General features: G+C 53.3%; 1 protein-coding gene across 1 annotated transcript in view; it reads right to left on the bottom strand.

Annotated features, from left to right (window-relative positions):
• LOC103777914 (regulator of G-protein signaling 3-like) overlaps window positions 1-25928 on the bottom strand; it is a gene marked incomplete at its 5' end in the record, with an annotated part of 49531 nt that overhangs the window by 14107 nt on the left and 9496 nt on the right. The window contains 9 exons of the mRNA XM_008945516.1: window positions 2265-2305; window positions 8014-8131; window positions 15755-15838; window positions 17169-17359; window positions 19342-19351; window positions 21693-21728; window positions 22189-22507; window positions 22770-22875; window positions 23527-23632. Coding sequence (XP_008943764.1) covers window positions 2265-2305; window positions 8014-8131; window positions 15755-15838; window positions 17169-17359; window positions 19342-19351; window positions 21693-21728; window positions 22189-22507; window positions 22770-22875; window positions 23527-23632 — 1011 coding nt within the window. The remainder of the gene's footprint in view (window positions 1-2264; window positions 2306-8013; window positions 8132-15754; window positions 15839-17168; window positions 17360-19341; window positions 19352-21692; window positions 21729-22188; window positions 22508-22769; window positions 22876-23526; window positions 23633-25928) is intronic.

Here is a 25928-nt window from a genome sequence, read left to right as displayed (position 1 = left end):
GGAATGCTTTTGAGGGGAAGCATCCCCTCCCTCCCACAGGCTGCCAAGACTTAAACCCCCCAGTGACACCCCCTAACCCTGCAACTAAAGCTGTGGTCCTAAAAAGCAAATGCAAAGAAGAAAAGACAGATGACCTGACGGTGACTCTCTTCTTAGCTTCCCTGCAGGAAGGAGAGGCTTAAATACTCCCAGGCTGGCTCCCAGGACAGCATCCCACCATTCAAGAAGAGCCTTCTCTGTTTGCCTGAGGTCTTCCTCCAGTGAGGACAGCACACTGAGCCCCACCACCCCCACACTGACAAAGTGAGAAGTTTCTGCTCTGGTGCTTTAAGCAGCTTGGTCACCCCACTCCCCATGGCCCTGAGGTTGTGACTTGCAGGTCATCGTTTCCCAGAAGAGCAGCCACGGGGAAGTCAGGGGGGCACCAGCCTGCCCTGGCTCACTGCTGACTCACAGACCCTTCCCTGTGCCTCAGCTTCTCCTCCTGAGCCAAACCTGCCCCTTGCTGGGCACTCTGGTGAGCTCTACAGCTGGAAGCTTCACCCTGCAGCTGGCTGTTTCTACCTGTGCTATGTACACACAGAAAAAAAAGCCATTTTTCCCCTCTGACCCAGCTAAACCAGCTGCAGAGTCACCTCCCCACAGGCAGGATCTCACACCAGCCTCACTGTCCAGCTCAGGGCACACCAGGCTCAAAGTAACCCCCTGGGGTCTGGGAGGACACGGGGGATGTCCTGCCCAGCAAGGGGCCACCTGGGAGCCATGGGCTGGCACAGAGCTGGGTGTGAGCAGCTCCTCCTGGGGCATGGGGCAGACCTGCTGGTGGCTGTGGGTTGGGAAGCTCCTGCTCTGCTTGGGACTTGCTCCAAAATACCCTGTGCAGACAGGAGGAACAAGAGGGGGCTGCAGAATCCTGCAGTGTAGACAGCTCAGTCCTGCTGTCCTCTGGGGGTGGGTGTGCATGCAGGAAAGCCAGTGTGTCACATTTTCTACACAACCACCACACTCCAGCCCCCACGGATGTCAGGGATCCCCACCACAAGAGCTGTGGGAGCCACTCCAGCCCCTCAGGAGAAAGCCAAGAGCTTCCTTACATCTTGACAAAGATGAGTCTTCACCTCTCAAGATCTCCTGAAACGCAGCCAGCTCTCTTTCAGCCACTTCTACTTAGGGGCCCAAAGCTTCTAAGCTAATCAATCAGGCTCTGAATGTATTTTTCCAGAGGAATGAGAAGATGGGGGAATGCCTCATGCTGCTGCCAGGCTCCCTCTGAGCCTCCCACCACAGCCCCTGCGAGTCAGGCAGAGGGGGAGCTGGGTGAGGAGACACCACAAAGGCCTGACCTTCCACCAGGACACACAACTGAGCAAACCCTGAGGAGGCAGCTCCCCTCTGCCACCCCAGGAAGAACAGAGAGGAGACAAGGAAGGAACAGGAGGGAAAAGCAAGAGAGAACCCCTCAGCCCATGGTTACGCAGCGAGTCGTGCCTTGGCCCACATCCCAGCCACCCAAGGTGAACAACTTTCATTCTGAACCTTTTCATCCAACTTTCACAATAGCTTATTATTCCACAGAGCTGCTGAGCAATGTTTGCCTTTCTCCTCTGCACCCTGGGGAACCTTGCCCAGATCCAAATTTCCAGCCCTGAAAATACAAGGCCTTGAAACCAGGAAGACAGTAAAATCACTTGAAAAAGAAAATAAAAAAAAATCCTCAAATTTCAATGATAAGATAGGACTGGTCACTGGGAACCAATTCTGCAGTCTCCTTGGCTGCTTCATGACCCAAATGTGACAGTGTCAATGCCTGAGTGATCCCAAATCTGGTTAGAGCACTTAGCCACATACCAGCCACATACTTTTTTTTATTTTATGATTATATGCCTTTTAGCTTGTGCTTCCTGATTTTATTTAAAGGCTTCAAACCTGGGTGCTTGAAAACAAGAAAAACAAGATGCTTAAGAAATAAAGACAACACAGTTGGCAAGGAAATCTGCCCCGGGGTGAAAGAATCCCAAGAGAAAATGAAAGTGAGATGCTAAGGAGGAAGATCCACCTCATGCAGGCCAGGGAAGGGGAAAAGCAAACCTCTCTCAGTGCTGTCTCCCTGTCTGCAGACTCCCTTTAGCAGCTCCTGACTGACATATTCTGGGCACGGTTGTTACGGTTCCTTCCCAGACCTCTGGCAAGTTAGTTACAAGGCAGTTCAAGGCATCCTCACCCCAGCAGAGGATCAGAGCTGAGATCAGAACAGCAACACTCACCTCTGCAAGGTAAAGGATGCAGAACTTCCGATCTTCTGAACCTGGAAAGAAGGAAAAAAGGATCAGCACTGGAGGCAGAAGCTGCGTCTCTGCCGAGCGGAGCCACTGGCAGAGGCCCTGGCTGTGAGACAGCGGGCACTGAATGTTCATTGTTGTCCCCCCCAGTGCCAGGCTGTGAGCTGGAGTGATGTATGCTGCATCTGCAGGGCCAGCGTGGCTTCTCCTCCAGCCCTGTCCTCTTGGCAGAGGGTTTGTTTCATGCAGAGGCCACGTGCAGGCTCCTCTGCCCGACCTGCAGCCCGACTCCTTCCCACACACAGGGTCTGGCCTCTCCCACCTTACCTCTGGGGTCACTTGGCTCCCAGGACAAGCCAGAGCAGCTCCTGTTCCTCTGCCCTTGCTCACGCCCAGCTTCTTGCCCTAATGCCCTCAGTAAGGCTGGTGGTAGCTCTGTCTGGTGCTGTCTGTCCCAGCCTCCAGCAGTGGCAGTGCCTGGGGTTGGTGCCTTGCCAAGGGGATGGAGCCAAACCCCCAGGCAATGGGAGGTGGCTGACAGGAGGTGGGGGGAGTTCCTCCTGCCCTGCTGAGCTGAGGGCAAACTCCCCAAGCTCCCACCAGCACCAGGTCGGAAGACCTGGCCAAGGGATTTGCCCTTCCACACCTTCAGGAGAAGAGATGGTGCTGGAGAAAATGCAATGGCCAACGCTGTGATCCTCAGCTTGCTAAATCACAGAGCATCCCAGCGTGGCCCCTCACCTTCCTGCCAGCCATCCCAGGGGATGTGCTAGCTCTGGCTGCTCCGCCAGGCTGCTTCCTGCAGGCCTAGCCTTGCCTGTCCCCAACAAAAAGGCGTTCCTGAAGATTTCCCCTCGTCTTTGATCCCTGCTGGTGAGACCAGAGCGTGCCCAGCCCCAAGGGAAGCCAGCTCCTGGCATACATCAGCCTCTCAGGAGGACACGAAGCTGCTGCAGGACAGTGTCACCTCAGCTCTGAAGCAGGACATCCCATCTCCTGGAGGCAGCTCACTCCCCCTCACCAGCTTTGCCCCTGGCAGCATGCAGCACTGCCAGGCTGCAGCTCTCCCAACCCTTCTAATGACATTATCTCTGCCATGAGAGCAGAGCCACAGCCCGGGCAGGGCTGCAGAGCCTGCCCAGAGCCCTGTCAGCACCAGCTCTGCTTCATCTCAACAGCCCGAGCTGTGCTGCCCATGGGAACGGGCTCTGGGCAGCAGTGAAACACCCTGTTCCCTGAGGAGAGCAACCCTGCAGCAGGCAGCAGCCCAAATGTCAAAGGGCTGTGATCCACCGAGGGACTCCATGCCTGCAGTCAGGCCACGGGCAGTGCAAAACCCATGAAGAGAGCAGTGGGCTGGAGCCATTTCCTGGAAGTCTCTTCCAGCTGCCCTTGGGCACCACAGCCCAGCCTGTGCTGCCAGCTTCCCTCCTGGGCAGGCTGCAGGAGGCTGCCAGCCAAAGGCTCCAGCTCTCCACAGCAATGCCCCAGCTCTCCCAGCACCTTCTTCCACAGCTCCCAGCAGGACCGTCCTGGGAGCATTTTCCTCAGGAAGCCAAAGCCCCTCAGCCCATGCTTTTCCCCTCCAGGGAGGGTTTGGAGTCAGGATCTGAGCCTGCTGCTGGCACACCATGAGCCCACCATCCCTTTATGCTGTTTCTGCTTCCCAAGTGGTCAGTGGTACAAGAAACATCCCACCTTCTCAGCCAGGCTCTCTGCTCCTCCCTGCACCACGACCAAAGCTCTCCAGCCTGCCTTGCAAAGGAGGCTGCAGAAGACCAGCATGTCCCAGCCACTTTAACCAAGCTTTCCTGCCTGATGCAAGGAACAACTCACCCTCTAGAGACACGCTCCCACAACAAAGAAAGGGGACATCAGAGTGTAACAGCCCCAGGAATGACTCCACTTCCCTTAGGCCTCTGTTTATTCCTTCTGCAAGGTGAACAAGTGATCCAAACAAAGCCCTAAACCATCAGAATTAAGTTCCCTCCCAAATTCCTCTCTCGAGCTACAAATCTTGGCATTAGCCACCTCCACAGCCAGCAGCTCCTGTCCCTGGTCCCTCAGAGCTCACTGCTACACGTGGCCAAGCAGCCCAGTGCCTCCAGGACACACAAAGCAGGGAGCCAGCCTAGGCTGAGGAACTGCCTAAATACCAATTTCTACCAGTACCTGGTGCTCAGCACATCTCCTGCAGCACAGATCAGAGGCCACGAAAGACCAGGGAGAGGCAGGACGTGGTGCTGGGGAGGTGGCAGCCAGCAGCCCAGGCTAACCCCCACACAGCACTACCTCTGGGCCTTTTTGGACAGCTGAACAGTGCAGCCTCTCCATCAAACTCAGTGAAACACTACCAGGAAACACACAGGAGAAAGAAAATCTCACTTCAGGACCTCTCAGTTTCTTCCTGATGTGTCGTGATGGGAACTGGCTTGTCTTTCAGAGTAACTTGAATGGGCTGCTGCACTCAGCAGAGTGAGAGGAGGGTGTGAGTCTGGTGGGGACACATCTCCTCCCAGCTCCCAGCAGGGCTGCAGCTCTCAGCCCCAGCTCTGCCCACTGCCCCAGGCAACCCAAGGAGAGCAGCCACTGCTCACAGGGCTTGGGTGGTGCCTGCTGGGCGTGGGGTCTAGAAGATGGGAAGAGAGAGAGGATGGATCTGCTCCTCTCCACAGCCCCCTTGCACAGCTCAGGGGACAGGTCCCCAGCTCCTCAGCTCTGCTGAGCAAGGACAGGTCCCCAGCTCCTCAGCTCTGCTGAGCAAGGACAGGTCCCAGCTCCTCAGCTCTGCTGAGCAAGGACAGGTCCCCAGCTCCTCAGCTCTGCTGAGCAAGGACAGGTCCCCAGCTCCTCAGCTCTGCTGAGCAAGGACAGGTCCCAGCTCCTCAGGTCTGCTTGAGTGAGGACAGGACTGTGTCTGGCACCCAGCGAGGAGCCCCCGGGGCAGGGTGCTGCAGGGTGAGAGCAAGGCTGTTGTGCACCTCCAAACCTGACCACCAAGAGGGGAGGAGCTTGTCACCCTCTGTGGCACGTGTCCTTGGGGAGGTATGGCAGGGTGCAAGCCCTGGGTGCTTCCCAGCACCCTTAGGGGAGCAGGGAGAATCAGAGAATGGCTGAGGTTGGAAGGGACCCTAGAGATCATCTCATCCAAATTTTTTTTTCCCCTGGCCACGGGCGGGGACACCTCTCAACTAGACCAGGCTGCTCAAGGCCTCATCCAGCCTGGGCTTGAACACCTCCAGGGAGGGGCATCCACAAGAAGCCATGAAGCCACAGCAGGCCACAAACCCCATAAATCACACTCTGGCCTCTGCCTTGGAGCTATCTGCTGTACAACACAGTCACTTGGGACACTGGGGACAGCCAAGCAACATGTGAAAAGCCCTTGTTGGCAGGATCCTGGCTGAGGATGGGTCTCCTCATCCCAGCTGTGAAACAGGAGCACTCCTCTCTGTCCCAAAGCCCAGCACATCCACCACCCAGGGGGGGCAGGATCCCAGCGAGGCGCTGGGCTTGGCGTGGAAATTCCCACAGTATCTAGTGAGGAAGCCAGCCCTGTCAGGCTGGAGGCCTTGGCTGCTGTGCTGCTCATCAGCCGTGCTCTCCTTCTAAAGCAGGAAGACAGAGCATTGTAAAGCAGATTAGGCTGATTTGCTTTCGCCCAGCGCGGGGAGCAGCAGAAACAGGAAACATCACAATGGTCCTCAGTGTACCGGAGATGTCTCAATTGTTGTGCTCAGCAATACGCCTGTTCCTATTCATGGGCCATTCAGTTAGTTAGGAGAGCAACAGAAAATCCCTGCCAAAAGGGACAGCTATCTTTTCGTTCTGGAGCAGCCCTGCCCAGAGCAGGGGGTGAGCTGCCTGCAAACCCACCCTGCCGGGTGCCCAGTGGGTGCTGCTGAGGCAAACAGCCCCTTGGGAGAGGCTTGCTGAGCTGTTCCAGATGTGACCCAGCCAAGCTGTTACTGCAACAAGGAAGTGAGGGGCAAAAAAACACTCACAAAATGCAAGCTCTCTGCCTGAGGTCCCAGGGCAGAGCTGCAGCCAGACCCCCGTGCATGGAGCAGGGAAATCAGAGAAGATGATTTCTTCAAGGGTTCAACAAGAGCAGGGTTGTCCAACAGCCTTCAAGAGCAACCAGGGGCACCCAGCACCCTCACTCCAGGAGCAGACACTGACCAACAAGGGCTTCAACAAAGAACAATTTCTTTTGTCTTGCTTCTTAGAAAGAAGCAGTGCCAAGAACAAACTCAACAAACCCCAGGGAAGCTTCAATGACTTCTCTAAATAGTCATGCCGTGGTGCCCTGTCTCCCTCACTGTGTTTCTGCCCCCACCAAATGGGTCAGGGAATTAATCCAGGAGCAGAGATGTTGTTGAAAATGGGGAATAACAACTGGCAGGCAGCCTGAGATGTCCACCACAGCATTGCAGATGTTCTGAGGTTCACAACAGCACGGGGCACGTGGGGAGATGCAGTTCACCCACAGAGCTCACAGCTGGGCTGGGGAAAGTCATGGGAAGTGGCAAAATTCATCTAGAAAATGATCCCTTTGGAGAAGCAGCCCAGATCTGGATTAATCCCTTTTGGTCAGGGCCACAGGACTGCATAAATGTGTCAGCTCATACAGTTATAGAGTCCTCTGGGCTGGAAGGGGCCTCTCTGGTGGGCTCCAGTCCAAGCCCCTGCCCACAGCACCAGATCAGGGCACTCAGGGCCATGCCCAGGTGGGTCCTGAACACCTCCAGGGATGGAGATTCCACAGCCTCTCTGGGCAACTTAATATTTGACCAATCTCACCATTAAAAAGTATTTCCTTATATCTAATGACAATTTCCCACGTTGGGGTCCCAGTGCAGCAACACTCACTGCCTGGGCTCGAGGAGGAGCTGTGGCACCAACCCATACCCCAAAAGTGACTGCACCAAAGACAAAACAAGGTGAGGCTGGGCACAGGGCCAAGAAGTGGCTCCACCACAGCAAATAGGATGTGGTAGAGCAATTCAGTTGTTCCTCTTTTGACCCCGAGTAGCTAAAGGCCATCTTTTATACAGCCTAGGCATTTCAACTTGAATTAACTGATTTCCAGCCATTCTCCTGCCCTGGAAGTTCTCCCTGAGCCCTCAGCTGGACATGAAAGCCCAGCCAAAGTGAAGAGAGTAAGGGCATGGTCCACAGCCTGGCACCAAGGTCAGGGTTTGCTCTTTTCTCCTCTCACCCTTCCCCAAGGGGGTGTGTGTGGGGAGAACCGTGGGCGGCTGAAGAGAGAAGCAGCAGAGTAAAGGTCAGGAGGGCTCAGCCAGGCTCCCTTGGAGACAACCTCTGCAGCCTCTCCAGGCACCACGGGGGAAACCTCAAGACTTCCCTTTCTCAGCCTCAGCAAGCCCCCGCTGTCACACCAGCAAGGGGAACAGCACAGCACAGCAAGACCCTGGGGAAGGCCAGCCCAAAATCCCTGAGAAATGCACCCAGAGAGCCCTGGAGAGCTGTGCTCCCCGAGTGCCCCTGAGGTGTCCCAGCAGATGGACTCTGGGGACTGGGTTAAAGCAGGATGGGAAGGGTTGTGCTGGCCCTGCACCCCAAGGAAGGACGATCTGGCAGCACCAGTTGGATGGTACTGTCACATACTGGAAGCAATGGGCTAGTGGGGTGCTATCCTTCTGCTGGCCAGAAACCATTATAGCTAGCAGCCCAGAAAATGCCCCAAATGTCTCCAGGTGCTGCTGCAGACACTCACCCTCCTGGAGCTTGACACTCTGCAGGTAGAGGGGGTTCCTCAGCACGTTGCAGCGCCCAGGCTCATCCTCCTTGGTGAAGAGCAGCAGGTCAGAGTAGACAAAGAGGGTCACCTGGAAGCACAAGAGCAGCAAAGAAAAAGCTATAAAGAATTCATCTCTTGGCACTGAGACAGTGTCCTGGAAAGGTTCTCTCCCCTGGGGAGACGTACCAGCCACAGCAGGCAGCACAGGCAACCCTTCCCAAAGGGGCTGACTGCTGCTGCACCCCTCGGGGTGCTCCCAGCAAGCTTTGGACGAGGCTCCCCCAGCTTGGCAGCCACCTACCAAGGCTTGTGGAGCCCCGTGACCAGAGGGACAGGCCTGCCCAACAGTTTAACACCACACAAACACACCCTCTGCTCTCTCCTGTCACTTCCCATTTACATAAGTTGTAAATCAGAGGAGCAGGAGGAGGGAATAAGTTGCCAACTAATCCCAGCACGCTGTAGGAGTCTGAACCTCAAAGCAGCCGTGATCTCCCTGAACCCCCCCACAAAGAAGCTTCTCACTGGCCTCAGTCTTTGCACACCCCATTTCGTTTCCCTTGAGAAAATAACAGGTTGGGTTTCACAGCAGCAGAGCCCATGAGAGCAGTTGCAGGGAACAAACTTGACACCTTTAAACCACGCTGACGGGTGGAAAGCAAACACTGAACCAAGTGTCTGCCCAGCCCCGGGCTCAGGCAGAGGCTCACGTGGCTGAGAAGCTGGGAGCTACTCTGGAGCAGTGCTAAGTGCTCACAGCTCAGAGGGTAGATGTTGTTCTGCTTCTGGCTCTCGCCTGAGGTCCCTGGTTCAGTCAGTATAGATCAGTGTGATCTTTAGAGGTGGTGGAGTCCCCATCCCTTTGGGTTTGAAAGCCTTGTAGATGAGGTGCTTGGGGATATGGCTCAGAGGAGGATTTGGTAGAGTATGGTACAGTGGGGCTAATGGTTGGACTTGAAAATCTTAAAAGGTCTTCTCCAACCAAAGCAATTCTCTGGTTCCATAAGAAGAATGAGCTTCTCCACTGGACTGGAGATCCCTGACCCAGAAGCTTACTGGGGGTGAGTAGCTTGGTGCCATCACTATGCCAGTAGCTGAAATCTGAGCCTGTCCTGCTCTCCAGCAGAAGCTGAGGGCACACAGCAAAGCTCAGCACAGCCACTCCCTGGCACCTTCCAGGCCAGTGGATGTGTGGATGGTGTGGGCACACTGGGTGCTGGACCTTCTGCATGCTGCCAAACCACACACGGCTCTCAGCACAGGAGGCAGCATCACAGCACGCAGCTGCTCTTCACCACCCCTTGGGATGCTCCCAAAAACCTCCCACAGCAAAAGGAAAGCTATTTTGCAACACTGAGCAACAGCAAGAAAGGTTTTGTGGCCTTCTAGCAACCCTTTGGCAGCCGCAGCAAACAACCCAGCACGCCAGGGGCTCGCTGGGAGCTGGCACTGCTGCCACCCCCAAATCCCATCTGAAAGGTGACTTTGCTCGGGACAGGGGCTGAGTCACCGTGGATGTGCTGCCAGCTCCCTTTGTCTCCATGCCCAGCAGCTGATGGGCAGGCACCAGGAGGAGGACAAGCTCAGTAACAGTCCATCACATGCTGGTGAGGCTCATGCCAGGGCAGCAGCATCTGGCTTCGAAATCGACAACAAGCCCTGGCCACAAGATTTCTCCTTGCTGTGCAAATTCATTTCTGTGGGATTCTTAATAAGCACAAAGCTGCTGGTGTAGCTTTAATTGACAATGAAACCAGGGAGTGTCTGTTTTTCTTCTGCATTATTTGGAAAATCCCTTCCTCTGCTCTCAACACAGTGTTGGCCTCGTGCCCACATTCACCCTCTTCCTTACTTCTGACCTTATTATTAACACAAGGAATAACGAAGTACAAACTACACTATAAACTTTCTCCCACACTCATCTGGTTCCAAAAGGAAACTTTTCTGGGACCTGTCTGGTGCCATCCCAGGTCCCTCAGCCTCCAAGAAGGGACGTTCAGGGATTTTGAGAACTCAGCAAAGTGAAGGAGGTAAAAGCACAATCTGCAAGTGGTCATGCTGGAAAGGGAGGCAAGAAAATGAAGACCTAACACACACAGAAGTTTAAAACAGAAAAAAAGAAAGATTGGAAAGATCAGCAGGGAAAAAAAAATAGCATTTCAAACCCAAGCAGACTGAAATAGGGAATCATGGAAACAGAAACACATCAAAAATATTGAAAGGTAACATTGTGCTTTTATGGGAAGATGGGACTGATTGAATTCAGGATGTGGAGAAGATAAAAGCGCAGCCAGTGCGGTTACGTAAGAGCATCTCTATTAGATGCTGCTTCCAGGAAGACAATTTCAGAGCAGCTCCACACAGAACAGTTGACAGAGGCCCCTCTGCTCCTCCTGGTAGAGGGGGGAAGAAAACGAGGGTGTCCTTTCCTTTCCACCCAGACAGCCAGGGCCTGCCCAGAGCAGCCCAGCACCGCGGGGCGCGGGGCTCTGCTGGCAGAGGTGGGGGCAGGACTGGCCCTGTGGGGCTGAGCACTCCCCCCACTGCGGGGCTGAGCACAGGAAACTCAAAGCAGGGGTGACCCCGAGGCAGCAGCCAGCAGGTACAAGAGGGGAGGCCTGGAACGAGTGATCTGGAGCTCTGCCCAGGGTTGCCACCACCCCACCGACAAGGGGTGACACCTCTCCAGCAGCCCTTTGCACACAGCTCTGGTACCTGCCAGGAAAGAAGTCACAGGGCTCATAAAAGCCACAGAGCAAACAGAAAAGGAACACAGCACCTGAACTCATCCAGGCAAGACATAGAGCCCACCCTCCAGGCTCCTTGGGGAGCTACAGTATCTTTGTGTATCTCCCCAAACCGATTTCCTACCCCAAAATCAGAAATAAAACAAGGGACATGAGGAAGGGACTCCTCTGAAGACAGGCAGAGGCTCAGCTCTGGTACCACCAGTGTGAGCAAGGCCACGTGGCAGTTGTCACACAGACCTTTTAGTGGAATGTGAATAGATTTTACTGGGGAAAAATGAACATTCAGAGAGGCTGACACTGATGTCCCAGACATCTGGGTGTGCTCTGAACCAGGGCAAACGGCAAAAAAAGCCTCTTCTGCTGATAGGTTTGACTGACTACAGAAGATAGCTGCTACAGAAGGATGGGGTGTGTTTAAAGGGTTTCCTAAATGAAAGCAAGAGGAAATGCAAGGCAGGAGGGGAGGTGGAAAGCAGTGGGTTAGTGTGATTCCCCAAGATGAGAACAGGAGAGCGACGCCGGGCCTGTTAGAGCCCTGCTGCAGGAGGGGGGAAGCAACAACCACACCTTGTAAAGCAAAATAGAGTAACCAAAACACTCCCAAAAGGTGCTCGGAAGCCAAGCCGTGCAGCCACAGCACCTTCACACTCAAGCTTCACAAGTTACCTCTTTTCCTAACGCAGTCCTCTTCTGCAACCCCAAAGAGGGGCTTCAGTGACACCAGTGCCAGGGCTGCATCTGCAGAGTTCACGTGTCCCCACTCATTCAATTGAGCTAAATGGATTTCTTAATCTCCTTCAATTTTATCAGATCCTAATTTATCCTTGTAGCTTGCTTGTGAGACCATCCAAACTCTCAGCATCCTCTAGGAAGCTGACATCACTGTTGGACTCACTAGACCAGGAATGACACAGCTCCCCACATCCAGGGTGAGATCACCCAGTCGCTTCTGTTCAGAGCTCCCTTGATCACAGGCTTCAAAGTCACAGCTTTGTTGGCTACAGCTTGGCACTGGCACTCACTCAGTTTTCACACAGAGCAGAGCAATAGGAGAACAAAATTAAAATTAATCCAGTGATCACAGCCTCGTACAGCAGCATCTCAGTGAGCTGAGCCCTGCTCTAAAGAGAGCAGCAGTCCAGGCTTTGCAGGTGGGGTAGATGCACATTCACAGGAACATCACCTGGGAGTTGGCCATGACCCTCCCAGGTCAGGGGAACTTTACCACCCTTCAGTGATACCTTAAAGCCTCAGAGTCATTGCTTTCCATGCTACAGCCCTAACTCTCTAAGCATGACCTGCTCCTTTGCCCCTGGAATTTTACTTCCATACAAGTATGGAATTCTACATCCTTGGAGAATGTTCTCCAGGCCCTCCCAGCAGCCTTTTAGCCCACAATGCATTTACCCTCTCTTACCCCCTCACACTTTTTTCTGCCAAAAGTGTTGGCAAGGGATTTATACACTCAGGAAGGATTTATACACTCATAAGCTCAGCTAGACCTCAATGAAGATACACCACTACACTTGCCCAGAGGAGATCCCTGTGAAGGCTTCAAGCTGTCACCCCTGAACCTCATTTCAGCTTACCTGAATCAAATAATCTGCTACCATGAACATCAGGGAAGAGCAGGCCCTGAAGACCTCAAGGGGTCATGCACCTACCCTCAAGCACTGACAGAAGTGGTGACTGTGCAGATAGGGAAATGGAGTAAAAAAAAAAAAAGAGGAAGAGAAAGATATTAAGAGGCAGTGAAGAAGAAGGGACAGAGTAAGTGGGGCTTTTGTGGTGGAAGGAGGAGGTGTTTCTGCTATTCTCACCCAAACAAAGCTGTCTAGAAAAAGCTGGAAACAAAGTCTTGAAACATCTGTGTCAGGGAGTAGGGTCTTGGTCAAAAAACTCACTGAAACTGGGAGGTGGCAACCCCATCCCAAGCCAGTGTTCCAGTGCCAGGAACTCCTGCTTGGGATGAGAGAGAAAACCTGCCTGCTCTGCAGAGAAGATCCTGAAACCTGGACATGCCAGTCCACGTCCTGCAGGCTCCTGGCAGAGCTGAGGGGTTTTAGAGCTCAAGGGAGGAGCATCCTGACCTGCAGCCCCTGCCAGGATGGCTGGAAAGAGAGCTGAGAAGGGGCTGAGTGTGGCCCACACTGTGAAGGTACCACAGAGCTTTGGATAGTCACCTCCAGGTACTTAAGAGATGGATCAGCCAGGACAAAGCCCGTGTCCAACACCTTGGGCACAGTCACCTGCACCACGCTGGTTCCTCTGGCACTCTGCAGGCTGGAGGGGTTTTAGAAGAGCGTAAAAGCTGGAATTGAAACAAAGTCTAGACAGGATGTGATTAAGGCCTGAATAAGGATTGCTCCAGAGGTAAGGTCAGGGAAAGGACAGAACCTGGCAAGCCTCCAGAGAGATAGGTTGGCTCCTTCAGGAGAGGGGAGAGAGTGTGCTTAGTGAGGGGGATGAAATGACTGACATGGAAACTGGCAAGGGGAAAAGATTCTGGGTTTTGGGAAGGAAAAAAAAGTAATAAATTAAACAGGACCTCCATCTCCAGCCCCTGCACCTGGACCTCTTCTCTTGAGCCACTTAACCAAGGCAGAACAAGATACAGAAAACAGTCCTGTGAATCACAAAGTGCTCTGCTTTGAGGGAGGCTGGGTGGGAAGAGCAGTGGGAAAATGGAAAACCACACAGAGTAAGGAATAAAGGATCAGTCAGAAATGGGCAGCTGGGAAGGCTGGGGAGGGAGAGAGCTCAAGTCCAGCAAAGAGAGAAGTCAGATCCCTTCTCTACAAGGGGAAGCTCCGTTGTGTCCAGGTCATTTTAGATCTTGCTGGGTTCAGAAGTTTAGGTTCCTTTATCTCACAGCCCACCAGGATCAAACCAGACACCCTTGTTCTGCTGGAAAAGGGAAGTTTCCGGCCATGCAGAGACCTGCTCCAATTCCCTGAAGCTCTGCAAAGCTGCTGTGACCCTGTGACACTCTGCAGACATGAGGAAGTCTTCCCCAGGGCCCTGGCTGATGTCCCAGCATCACTGCCTACAACTGTCAGCTCCCAGCAACACGGGGCTCAGCACCACTCCTGAGTTCCCACCAAGGGAATAATTCCTGCCCTCCAAAGCAGAAGCTGCCACATGTTTATTCCCATTCAGTGCTGCTGTTTTATTCACCATGGTTAGTCACAGGCTCTTGCCTTGCCCCCCTGCCAGGCTTACACACAGCCTCAAGGCACCATCATTCCCAAATGCTGCCTCACATTCCTGGCCAGCCTACAGCATCCTGCCCTTTCCTGGAAGCAGCTCCAGCTGGGAAATCCTTTTCCAGACTCATGTTCATCCTTCAAAAGCAGAGTCCTTTCCCTGAGACATCCTTTTTGGGACCCAGCCCAGCAGGGTGTCTGAAATGGCCAACGTGGCCCTCTGGGGACAGAGCAGCACATCCCCACCCGTCCTCGTCCTGAGGCTCTCCAGCATCTAAACATGAACACCCACACACTCACACTCTCCACCCAGGCTGCAAACAGCATTAGTCAGTCAGAATTATTCCACATTTGGCTGCTACTACAGAGCTCTGGGTCTCACCTGAAAGCAAGCAACTCCAAACTACCTAGGAGGATCCCAGCATGGTGGGGCTGGAAGGGACCTCTGGGGATCATCTCAACCCCCTGCTCCAGCAGCTCACCCACAGCAGGGTGCCCAGGATCACATCCAGGCAGGTTTGGAATCTCTCCAGAGAAGGAGACTCCACAGCCTCTCTGGGCAGCTGCTCCAGGCTCTGGAACTTTCACAGGAAAGAAGTTTTTCCTCATGTTCAGATGGAAGCTTCCTGACTTCAGGCTGGCCACCATACTCCCAAGCCACCACAGCACAACTGTGCTCCACAGCCACAGGTTCACCCAATTTTCATTCATGGAGGCACCCAGAAAAGCCCAAGCAGCAAAGAACAGCAGGAGAGAGGGGGGAAGAGTATTATTTACCTATCAGTGCCAAGTTTACTAATCAATTGTGCAATTTTTCATGTACTTGGGTAGAAAAAGAAAAAAAAAAGTTATTTAAATCAAAGCAAGGGATGAATTACACATTGAAAACCAGAAAGAGAGAGGAGTCACTTAACAGAACACAATCTTGTACTGTTTTGTACAGGCCAACAATATGATGTGTCTCTGGGATTCTACTGCTGGTGTTACCCAGAAACTAAAATTAGTGAAGTAAAAAGTCCTTTATGGCTCTGTGAAGATGACACATTGCTCATTCCAACTAAATTCAAACCAAAATTATTCAACACAGTGGTAAGATTATCTGCAAATGTCCCAAAAGCAACAGCAGTTTCCTCCAGCACTAGTGAGCAATGCATGAGTGGACTCTCCCAGATGCTGCTTCCTCTGTCCCAAATTCCCAATTTGCAGTTGGATGCAAGTGAAACCAGTGTAATCAACACGTCCAAACTCTGCCAGTTTGGGTGTTGAAAGTTGCCACACACACAGGTTCAGCATGTAGCCCAAATTTAGTTGTTCCCCCAGATTTTTAACAGCCCTCTGATAACTTCTCAGAAAAGAAGCTGAAGTAAGAACAGAGAGGAATTTGGACAAGACGTGTGACCTGTTTCAGGAACTACATTTCTGAAAACCCCTGTAACCAGTTCTCTGTCTGTTCTCTAATACTCTTGAACTCCTTTCTGTGTCTGCTGGAGGCCACAGCCACTGAGCTGTGACTGGCACACATCTGCCGCATACAGTTTATTCTTTGTGAGCAGGAAGGGAGCCAAGAAAAAAAAAAGCTGATTTCTAGCAGAGAAGAGTTTTGGTATTTAATTCATCTCATGGTAAACTGACTACAAGTTTCCCCAAATATGATATTTATCTAAGCACTGCCCAATAAAACATTTCCCTCTTCAATCTGCTACACAAGACTGAGAGCACATTGAGAAAGCTCAGACAGCATAGAGAGAATCTCACCTGTATAGTCCTGCTTCTGCTCTCATGAAGCAGCAGCTCCTCTGACAGAAGCAGAGTCCGGGCTGGGTTGCAAAGATCTAGGGGCTGTTTGAAAGGGAAAAAGTAAAAAAAAAGAGAAAAAGAAAGAACCAGTCAAACCTTCCACTGGAAGTGTGGTTTACCAGAAAAACTTTCCGCCCACCATGCCCACTCGCTCTTCACTTTAAGCTCTAAGTCATGTGGGGAGAAGCCACCTCACCCTGTGCTCAGAAGGATGGAGAGTCTGCAGTCCAGCTACAGGATGAAAACCCTCACACCTACGTCAGAGCCCAAAAAAGACAAGCAGCCCCTGGGCCCTGAGCCCGGGCTGGGCACGGGCACTGCGCGCAGGAAACACAGCCACCAGTGGCAGGTTGGCTGCTCACAGCCCTCAGGAGGAGCATTTGCTGCAGGGTTTTATGGATTCCTCTCACTCTAAGTTAAAGCAGCTTTAAGGAGGCTGCCCCCTTCTCGTGCCACGCTGCACACCCAGCTCCCCAGCCACCAGTTTGATGCTGGAGAAGAACGGGACAGGCTCAGCTGTCCTGCCTGCAGAACAAGTCCTGCCAAGCCAGCCCAGCACGGTCCTCCTGAGCAGGCATGGGAGGGTACTTGGAGTATGAGACAGTGCAAAGCAAAAAAAACAGTTCCTGAAGTGGCACAAACACCCCAAACTCAATCCTGGACTCGAGTTTTGGGAGTAAAGAGGCAGAAATGCCAGTTGTGTTCCTATCAAAAGGCAAACTGTGCACCCAGCCTCACCAGTGCCAAGTACACAGGATCAGATGAGGTTTTCTGGGGTTCTGGCTATATAAAAGACAAAATGGAAGACACTGAGGAATTTAGAGCTACTATCATGAAATTGAGGGCAGTTTTAAGAAAATCATTTATGGAACTGGGAAGTAAGAAGATCCTCTGTCAAGCCACTACTGCTCTGGATCTTTGTTCATCATTTTAGTGCTGGCCACCAGCTAAACTAAAACACCTTTGTTTGCACACTATAATTAACAGCACAAAAAACCTGTAGGAAGAAATTATATTGATCTTCAATTATGTGAAGCTGGCTGAGGAAGCCCAGAAGCTGGGACACCTTTCTCCTGACTCAAGCAAACACTCGAGGACCAGATTTGAAAGCTGAAAAGGGAAAAACCTCTAAGAGAGAATCACTTGGGCAGGACACAATTCCCTTTGAGAGAGCACCCAGCACTGTGCTGAGAGCAGCCAGCCCCAGAGCAGAGCTGAGGATGACAGGGGATCATGCACTCGTGGTGTACACTGCTGGGGAACAGATCCACCTCACGTGGCAGCCTGGGTCCCCCTGAGAGCAGCAAGCTCTGGTACAACCTGCTGTGCTGGGCACTGACTGCATTAGGTCCAGGAATCCAGCTGCACTTACCTGGACAAAGACAGGGAACACCAGCACCTTGGGAGCCAGGGTCACATAGGTGCCATAGCTGGAGTGGGGGATGTGTGGCCTCACGATGGTGCAGTTCTGGTAGTTCCCATAGCTCTTCATCGTCTGCACAGTCTTCATCAGCCTGGATTTCCTCCCAGAGCCCACGTGTGATTTCCCTTTACATGCATTTCCTGGGCCAACAGAAAGAAAGGCAGAATGAGGAGAGAGCTCCTGCTGCCAGCTGAGCTCCTGCTGGAGGAGGGCACGGAGAGCCCCAGGGAACAGCAGGAGCTGAGAGCTGCAGGGATGTTCAGCACTCTGCTCTCAGAGTTTCCCAGGGATCCATGAAATAACAGCACTGACTTCATTCTTCCTAATGCAAAATGAGACGTCCCTTGACACATCTGCTCAGTCAGGAGCTGCTTGCTTGCTGGACCAAGGACTTCCCTGGATCACACCAGCAACACAGACACATCTCTGGATGTACAAAGACCCAAGGAAGCCACAGCTGGCTCAGCTGCAGGCCACACGTCTGCCTTCCTCACAATTCATGGGTACAGCACCTCACAGGAAGAGGTGGGGGTACTGTCACACACAGCTCCCCATGCAGTACTGAAAGTATGAAATAAACACAGAACAACCCCAAACAGGGCTTAAAATGGTCATTCCTGACCCACAAGGAGGTTCCCACCTGTCTGCATCACCAAACTATGTCCCTTCCCTTTCCAGGGAGGGAAAAACCACTTGTGACTAACCTGGAGGGGAACCCATAGTGGAAATTTAAAGCTTGGGATGTTTTTACCCACACAAGTCCAGGCTGCTCTGGATTCTGGGCATGGGAGTTAGCAAAGTGCAGGAATGTCCCATCACAGGGCCCTGGGTAGTGAGTTAATGAGAGTTTTCAGAAGATCCTGAAATCAGAGGTGTCAGAGAGAGGCACAGAAGAGATAAACCCCATCAGGTGCCTGGGCTCAACCCCTGCCTTTCCAAACAGCTCCCAGGGATGGGATGGTTGCTCTGACGTGGGGGGTGTTCATAGAGGATGACCTCATTCTGCACCAGGCTGGCACAGCACCATCCACTGCCTTCCAGCATTACATTTTGGTGCTGCAAAACCTCTGAGCAGCCTGAGGGGTTCCTTGCTGTCCCCTCTCCTTGCAGAAAGCCTCATTCAGAGGAGGGGCTACACAGCAGCCTTCTTCTGCAGCCTCCCAGCTCAGCCGGGTGAGCAGAGCTACAACCCTGCCCAAAAAAGGCACCACCAGCTACTGTGGCCACTCCACACCCACCAGGCTGCATCAGCAGAGGCCAGGAGACATTAGGTTGTATGTCAAAGCAGCCCCAGAGTCTATAACATCACTGACAGCCCTGTGACTAAAAGCAGTATTGATAATTATTGATAATTATTGCTCCCTGCTAGCTGCTGTGTGGGCGAGTCCTTCCTCCAGAGAATCATTAAGGTTGGAAAAGACCTCCAGGATCATCAAGTCCAACCATCACCCAACACCAGCATGACCATTAAACCATGTCCCCAAGTGCCACATCTACATGTTTTTTGACCCCTCCAGGGCTGGGGACTCCAGCACCTCCCTGGGCAGCCCAGTCCAAGGTCTCGCTACCCTTTCAGTAAAGAAATTCTTCCTAATATCCAACAGAAACCTTCCTTGGTGCAACTTTAATCCATTTCCTCTCTTCCCCTATTGCCAGGCAGTTGCTGCTATGCAGGACTCCTCAGCCCTCTCCTCCCAGCCCAGAGGAATGCCTCTGAGCACAGCCAGCACACTCCTACCAGCATTGCACCTCACGAGTGAGGCTCAGGACGTGCTCTGAGGAGGCTTCACCTGGATAGGAACCAGCATCTTCTCAGCACCAACACAAGGAGGTGAGAGCACCAGACTGCTGGGAGATGGGTGGTTTGGTGGGTGACTATGAGTCCTCCTCCCCAGATCCATCACACGGAGTCAGGATGAGACCAACACATGGGACCAGACCCAGAGAGAAGCAGCTGAGGTGCTGCCCACGGGGCTGCTGTGCTCCTGGATGTGCTGGGGCAGCAGGGAGCAGCTGGGAAATATTCCCCATTCATGACATTAATCCATTAGCTCCAAGGGCCTTGGCATTCTCTGGTGATGCCAGTGTCAAGTTTTGGCCACTTCAGTGTAGGTGCCAATACCACATTTCTCCTTACAGACACAAACTCCCATCACAGCAGCAGGACCTACACCACTGGGGAGAGAGGGTGGGACAGGTCCATGCTCTCCAGCAGCCCTTAACCCCAGACCATGTCGTGCTGGGCACCAGCAACATGTGCCCTGTCCTAAAACTCACAGGCAACAACTCCAGCAGGAGCTGAATGTCTCTCTAACCAGAAACTCATGCCCTCTCCAAAAGAAGCCTCACTGAAAGATCAAAGTATATCCTCTCTCCTGAAGCTGCTGAGCCAAGCCAGCTCACATGCAGCACAGAGACCTCTCCCTTGGATTTTAACATATCCAGGTGAGAAGCTGGAGCATTAGCCCATTCCCCACAGTGCTATCTCAGGAACATGTATGAACAAAGCTTCCTGCAGCTCCTTGCTACTGGGGAGGGGGGGTCCCAGCAGAGACATCCCCCCAATATCCCTCCCTCCAGCCACCCAGCCCCAGGAGTCCCTGCTCCCCCCAGAGCAGCTTTCTGCACAGTGGCTTCTGCCTTTGGATACCCACAACCTTCCCAGGCAGAAACGAGCCAAAACACTTCTGAACATGGCTCAGAGCAGATAAGGTCTAGTCCAAAGCAAATACACAAACCCACCCCACATTACATATTCCATGAAGCATTAGGAAATAACACACTGGCTTTCAGATAAAGGGCAGCCAAGCCAGACCTCTGTGCACAGTCCAGACCTGCTGTTTACTGCTTGCTTTAACAGCCTGCCTTTGCTGGGGGGTGCCCCTCGTGACCTCAGAGGTTGTTTCCACCCCTAAGGGCAATAATCCTGACATTTTCCCTTTCCCCTTGTTCATGTTTGCACCGCCAGATAAAATCAAAGCACGAGAGAGTCTGACACAGGACAGATACAATCTGTCTGGGCTGTTCAGGATCTGCTTTTCCTCTTATCCCTAAATCACCTCCTTTCATCAGAGGAGTTTATCACCTGCACAAGTCCTGCTTTCTGCACGCTGGCACAGAAACAGATCCAGCCCACTTGAAGTGTCAGCTCCTGTGACAGCTCCTGGTGACTGGTGGCCAGCTCCACACTTCAACACCACTCAGCTTAGTTCCTGCACTCCTCCCTCTGAAGACTTCACATTAAATAAACTGAAAACAATCACTAAAATTCCTTCTGGGAGGTAAGAGTCTTTCAAATCCCACACTGCTGTAAGAACAAGTCCCTGTGGTCCAGCTCATCTTTTCACAGGCTCCACAAACAGCAGGAAGGAGCTGCAATTATCCACGGTACAAAACAACCCCTGCAGTCGAGCTGTGGAAAATTCTTCTGGCTGCTGAGCTCCAGGGCTGGGAGCATCCCAGGCAGGGGGGCCTCATGCCCACGCTGCTCCCTCCTGCTCCCCTTGGCCAGCCCCACACTTTGCCTTCTGTGGATGCTGCCCCACCTTCACAGGCACAACACGTCCTTGCTGGAGGTTGTGCTGCTGGCTGTGCCCGCTCCAGGGAGGGACTGCTGAGCTCAAGGCACTCCTGCAAGATCCTGCCTAGGAGGTCAGCTCTGCTATGGGCATGCAGCTCATCCCGAGGGCATCCTAACAGACCAGGGTGCAAAAAAAAGCTCCCAAAGTTCCCAAATCATGCATGAGTTGCTCATACAGGCAACTGATGCTCCTGCACAGACCTGGGCTCATGCAGTCCCCTGCCACAGCCCTCACCCCACAAGCCCAGCCGTGGCTGGTTCTCCAGGCAGACCCCAGTACACCTGCTGCACAAAACAAGTTTATGCTTCCAAGGGGTTTTGAGGAGACCTGGTCCAGAGACTGCCAGAGACCTTGCAGCAGCCCTGGAATTGAGTATTGCTCAAATCTGGCACAGCAACCTGCACGAGTGCTTGTACAAATGCAAGTCATGGCCACGCTGTCCCTCTTAGTAATAAAATGAACCTCAAAGCAAGGGCCACAGCATTAGCACTCCCTGAGCATGCTGCCATGCATGAGCAGGCAAATGCCACAGACAAGCCTACAGACACATCTGGGGAACCAACACCAGAGCAGCAGGTAGCATTTTCACTCTTCATCTTCTCATCAGCCTCCCTTCCACCACTCCCACGGAGACCTTCTCACCATCCAGTGACACTCAGAGCTCTGTTCTCCTATGGGCTTGGGGGCAGGGTTCTTGCCTTTGTGCTTGATGCAGAGCAGGAAGATGATCCTACCCAAAAGCCCCAGGATTCTGCCACTGTCCTCAGAACATGAGGGGCTCCACTGCAGCAGGGCAGGGCTAAGGACAAGGGTGCAATGGTGCTAGAAAGACCACGCCTAGCTCTGCTGGGTGCTCTGAGCAGTGCTTTCAGCACAGCAGCAACTTACCCACAGTAGTGTTGTTCTCCTGATAGACAGGCCTCAGCAGCTGTAAGACACAACCCAGAGGGGACACAGTCAACTTGAGGAGACTTTACAAGAACCAAGTGCAAATTTTAGCATGCCAAACCCAGCAAAGCCAAAGCAATCCAGAGAGGTAAAAACCACTTTTGCTCTATTGCCAGCAGAAGATGAGAGTAATGACTTGTGCTGTGGTCTATGCAGTGGAAACACCTCCCATACCCTTGCCCCTTGAGTGAGCCCTAAGAGGAAACAGAGCTGGGGTGAATGACCTGCTACACACCTAGCAGTAAATGTTTTGGGAAATCAGGGAAAGCTCCCCTAAGGGACACATGCCCAGCTTGTAAAGATGCCAAGTGCTCCAGCAGCCCTGTAGAGATGATGCTCCACAAAGCTGAAGCACTGCCCAAGAGAAGATCCAGCAAGCACAGCCAAGAGCCGCGTGCAGCAACTTGAGCGTGGGGGGGGGGGCTGGAATTCAGCCCTACCTGGCTCCCCGGGTTCAAAGGTGCCAAGATGATGTAGTTCTGGTCGGCGTGGCCCCGGGACAGGGCTGGCATGGTGTTCTGGCTGCCCTTGCCCAGCTCTGTGTACCTCTCCCAGCCGTCGAGCAGCAGGCGGTCGCTCCCGTCGCACAGCAGGTGGCAGCTGCGGCGCTGCTCGGGGCCGTTCTTCTCCCGCTTGTGGGGAGGGGACTGGAGGTCGTAGGCAGACTTGCAGGAGGATCTGCGGATCATGCCCTCGTGCCCCGGCTTCACCTGAGGGACCAGCCTCCAGACCAGCAGGATGATCTCAGTGGGACAGTTCCTGGAGGAGATGGCATGGGGCAAGTCAGAGCTGGAGCCGGTGGCATCGTCCCAGCAGCCGGGAGCTCTGCGCTCCTGCCTCCCTCTAACGCCCCTGCCCCTGTCCTGCCCACCCCACCCTTTCTTCTTCCACTCCAGAGGGGCCTTTCCCAGCCTCCTGCATCCCTCAAAGCCTTTCCCTTCCTGTAGCCACCCAAAGCTGCAGCTCCACTGAAAACCACCTCTCGCAGAGGGCGGCACTGAAGCTGTGGGTGAACGCTCACCGGATTTCGTGTGCCAGCTCCACACATTTCCAGTGCTCCACAGGCTGCTCGTTCAGCTGCAGCACCGTGTCGAGCTGCTGCAGACCAGCCTTTTCTGCTGGGCCACCTACAAGAGAAGAAACAAAGGCCAGTCACCTGCTGGACAGAGAGCTGAGGGTATGAGGGGCAGAAGCCCTGGGACTAGGAGCTTGTACCACTCACTCCCCTAAACCCAGTCCATTTCCCCTAGCATCCACACCAGAAAAACTGGGGCCAGCTGAGCCTGGAGCTTCACCTTCCAACACACACGTGTACACACAGAGCACCTGGGAACAAGTCATAAATGCTCTCAGAGCCACTGCAGAGAATTCCCTCTGCTTCCTGGGGTGCAGTGTGTGCAGCAGAGACACCGAGTCCATCCCACAGGTCCACACTGAGGGATCCAGTCAGGCAAATGATGGCTTTTGTGATACCTGTTTGACAACCCATCCCCCCTCAAGATCTTTTTCATAGATCTCCCAACTAGCTCTAAGGTTGGAGAGAGAAGGGAACAAAAAATGACTGCAACACACTGCCAAAACAGTGGCACGGGGCTAACCCGGTGGCCTCTGACCTCCCTCAACAGAGCCAACAGAGAATTCAGTAAGTGAGGTTTCCTGGAGGTAACCAGAGCCCTGGCAGGCACGGGAGCTTCTGAATCACCACATGCTCCGGGAAGCAAAACAGGAGCAGAGTCATTCATTCAGAGCAGGAGGGAGGAGAGGGACTGGTCTCTTACCCGAGTCCACCGCCTGCACGCGGACCGGGGAGTCGCAGCAGATGGTGAAGCCAAACCCGTCGCTCCCCCGGGGGATCCTGATCTGGAGAGAGACACCCGAGTCACCCTGTTAAGCAGGAAAGCAGCTGCTGTGGGTGGTCAGCGAGCACCCCCTCCACCCCCACAGCCCTTGGAAGCGCCGACACGAGGCACCTCTAGAGGAGGCAGAGCCCAAAGGAACCATCACGGGGACACTGTCCCTCTGAGCCCCACGGGCAAGGGGTCCCCCCCTGCTGCAGCCCCAGCTGAAGAGCAATGCAAAACCAGCCAGGAGTGCCATGAAATGAGTGTTTAGTGAGCACACATGAGCATCCACTCGTGACTCGTGGCAGTGCAAGGAGAGCTCTGACGAGCCATCAGAAAGGAAAACCTGATGCCAGCCTGGCTGACACCGATTCCTAACGTGGCTCCTCTGAGCAAGTCACTGAAACCTTTCCCTTCCAGCTGGGGGGTACAGGAGCAGGAACAGCAGCACTCCTCTGCTCCCAGCTCCTGTGCTGGAGCAGGCTCTGCACACATCACCCCTTCAGCTGGGAGCAGGATCTCTTCTCTCCCTGAGTCTGGAGAGGGTAGATGCTGTGTTGGTTTTAAGCTCATTTCTCCCCGTAGTTCAAGAAGCATTGAGCTTATTAATAAAATGATATTTCTTTTTTGATGTTGGCTTCCAGCAGCAGCTCAGCGTGACAGTTCCTATAAATCGCTGATTATCCCCCAGGACATTTGTTAAGATCCTTGTTTTATTGACAGAGAAAAGAAAAGAAAACATCCAACATCTGACCCATATTATTTTGGGAACAGTCAGAGAAGAGACAAGAAGTTCAGCAGAAGCTGCCAAGGAGGGCACTGGTTCCTTGCTCCAAGGGCCAACGTAGCAAGCTTGCATTTCTCTGCACCTCGTCCCTGCTCGACTGCTCAGCCTAAAACCAGGCTCCAGAAGAGAAGCTGCCTTTCCCTGGCAGGATTAAAAAGCAGGTCCAGTCCCACTGCACTGAGCATTTTTCTCCCTACAGCCTGCTGGACATCAAAGTGGGGAGGAGGCTGCTTGTGGCTCTGCACCTTCAAACCAGCCTCACACCTCAAATACAGAGCACAGGGGACCCAAGTCCTGCAGAGGCATCACCATCAGCACCTGGGGAGCCAGCCCAGCACCTCTCCACCATGGAGACCCTACAGTCACTTCCCAGCCCAAAGCTCTCCCTGCTCTGAGAGGTCCCCCACTGCTCCCTGAGCTGGCTGGCTCTTGTCCTCTGCCAACAGAGACACTTTCCCTGGGCCACCAAACAGCAGCTTCTCGCTGCTGATGGTTCCCTTCCCTCAGCTCCCACCAACACCAACGCGTGGTGAACATCTACTGTTGGTGCTGTGCACAAAACTAAGAACTGGGAGCACCTGACATAAGCTGGAAGGTGGCTGGCAAGATGGTGAGAGACTCCAGCACCACAGAGGCTCACTCCACCCGTAACCTTGTCAAAATATGCAAAAGAAAGAGTCAAAATAGAGAACTGAGGAGGCCAAGGACACAAATCACTGTCAGTTGTCACTCATGCAAAGCTTTTCCTGCATGAGACAGTCACTACAGCCCTGACAAGAATTAGCAGTTTTAGTTAAGTTGGTTCTTTGAGCAATTCCCAAAATACAACATCCCCCACCACAGCGTTAGCATGACGTGAAAGATGAGCAGAGAAAAAGCTGAGTGAGAGCTCAGAGCTCCAAATCCAGACCACGGGGGGAAGTTCTCTATGGAAGTGCATGAGATTGGGATCTGCACAAGCAAACCCAGCACCTGGCATCACAACCTGAGCAGGTCCAAGAGATCTCACACCAACTTCTGCAGAGCCCAGCAACCTGCTCCTCAGAAAGCAAGTCGCCATCGGTTTAACCAGCTCCATGCAACTCTTAATTCCCAAATACATTCACATTATTACAATTTTGAAAAGAGACAGCAGCAGCCTGGCAGACTTAGCTGCCTGCTGTAACGAGTGGGAAATTGAGACAACACCTCCCAGCTCAGTGTGCTCACCATCAGCTTGCTGCCCACAAGTGAATGCTCCCCTTCGATCCCCACTTACACACCGCAGCAGCAGGCAGAGATCGGCTGGAGATCTGAACACGCTTTCCTCGTACTCCCAACATTATCCTTGACTAATGACAGCAAATCAGCCCTAGGAGCAGCTCACGCAGAGCCCCAGCAGAAAGCAAGCCCACAAAGAGCGTGGAGCTCAGCCCAGGCGTGCAGCCAGCCGCAGCCGCGCGGGTTCCCCGGCACAGACCTGCCTGTATCTCCGCTCCGAGCACACCTTGCAGAGTCCAGGGAAGCGGTTCATGGCTGGAAACCCCCAAACTCGCCGTTAGCCCATCAAAAT

Source organism: Merops nubicus, unplaced genomic scaffold (assembly GCF_000691845.1).
Source record: "Merops nubicus isolate BGI_N331 unplaced genomic scaffold, ASM69184v1 scaffold10630, whole genome shotgun sequence".
Classification (NCBI taxonomy): Eukaryota; Metazoa; Chordata; class Aves; order Coraciiformes; family Meropidae; genus Merops; species Merops nubicus.
The sequence above is the reverse complement of the archived record's forward strand: the minus strand, read 5'-3'. Positions and strand labels throughout refer to the sequence as shown.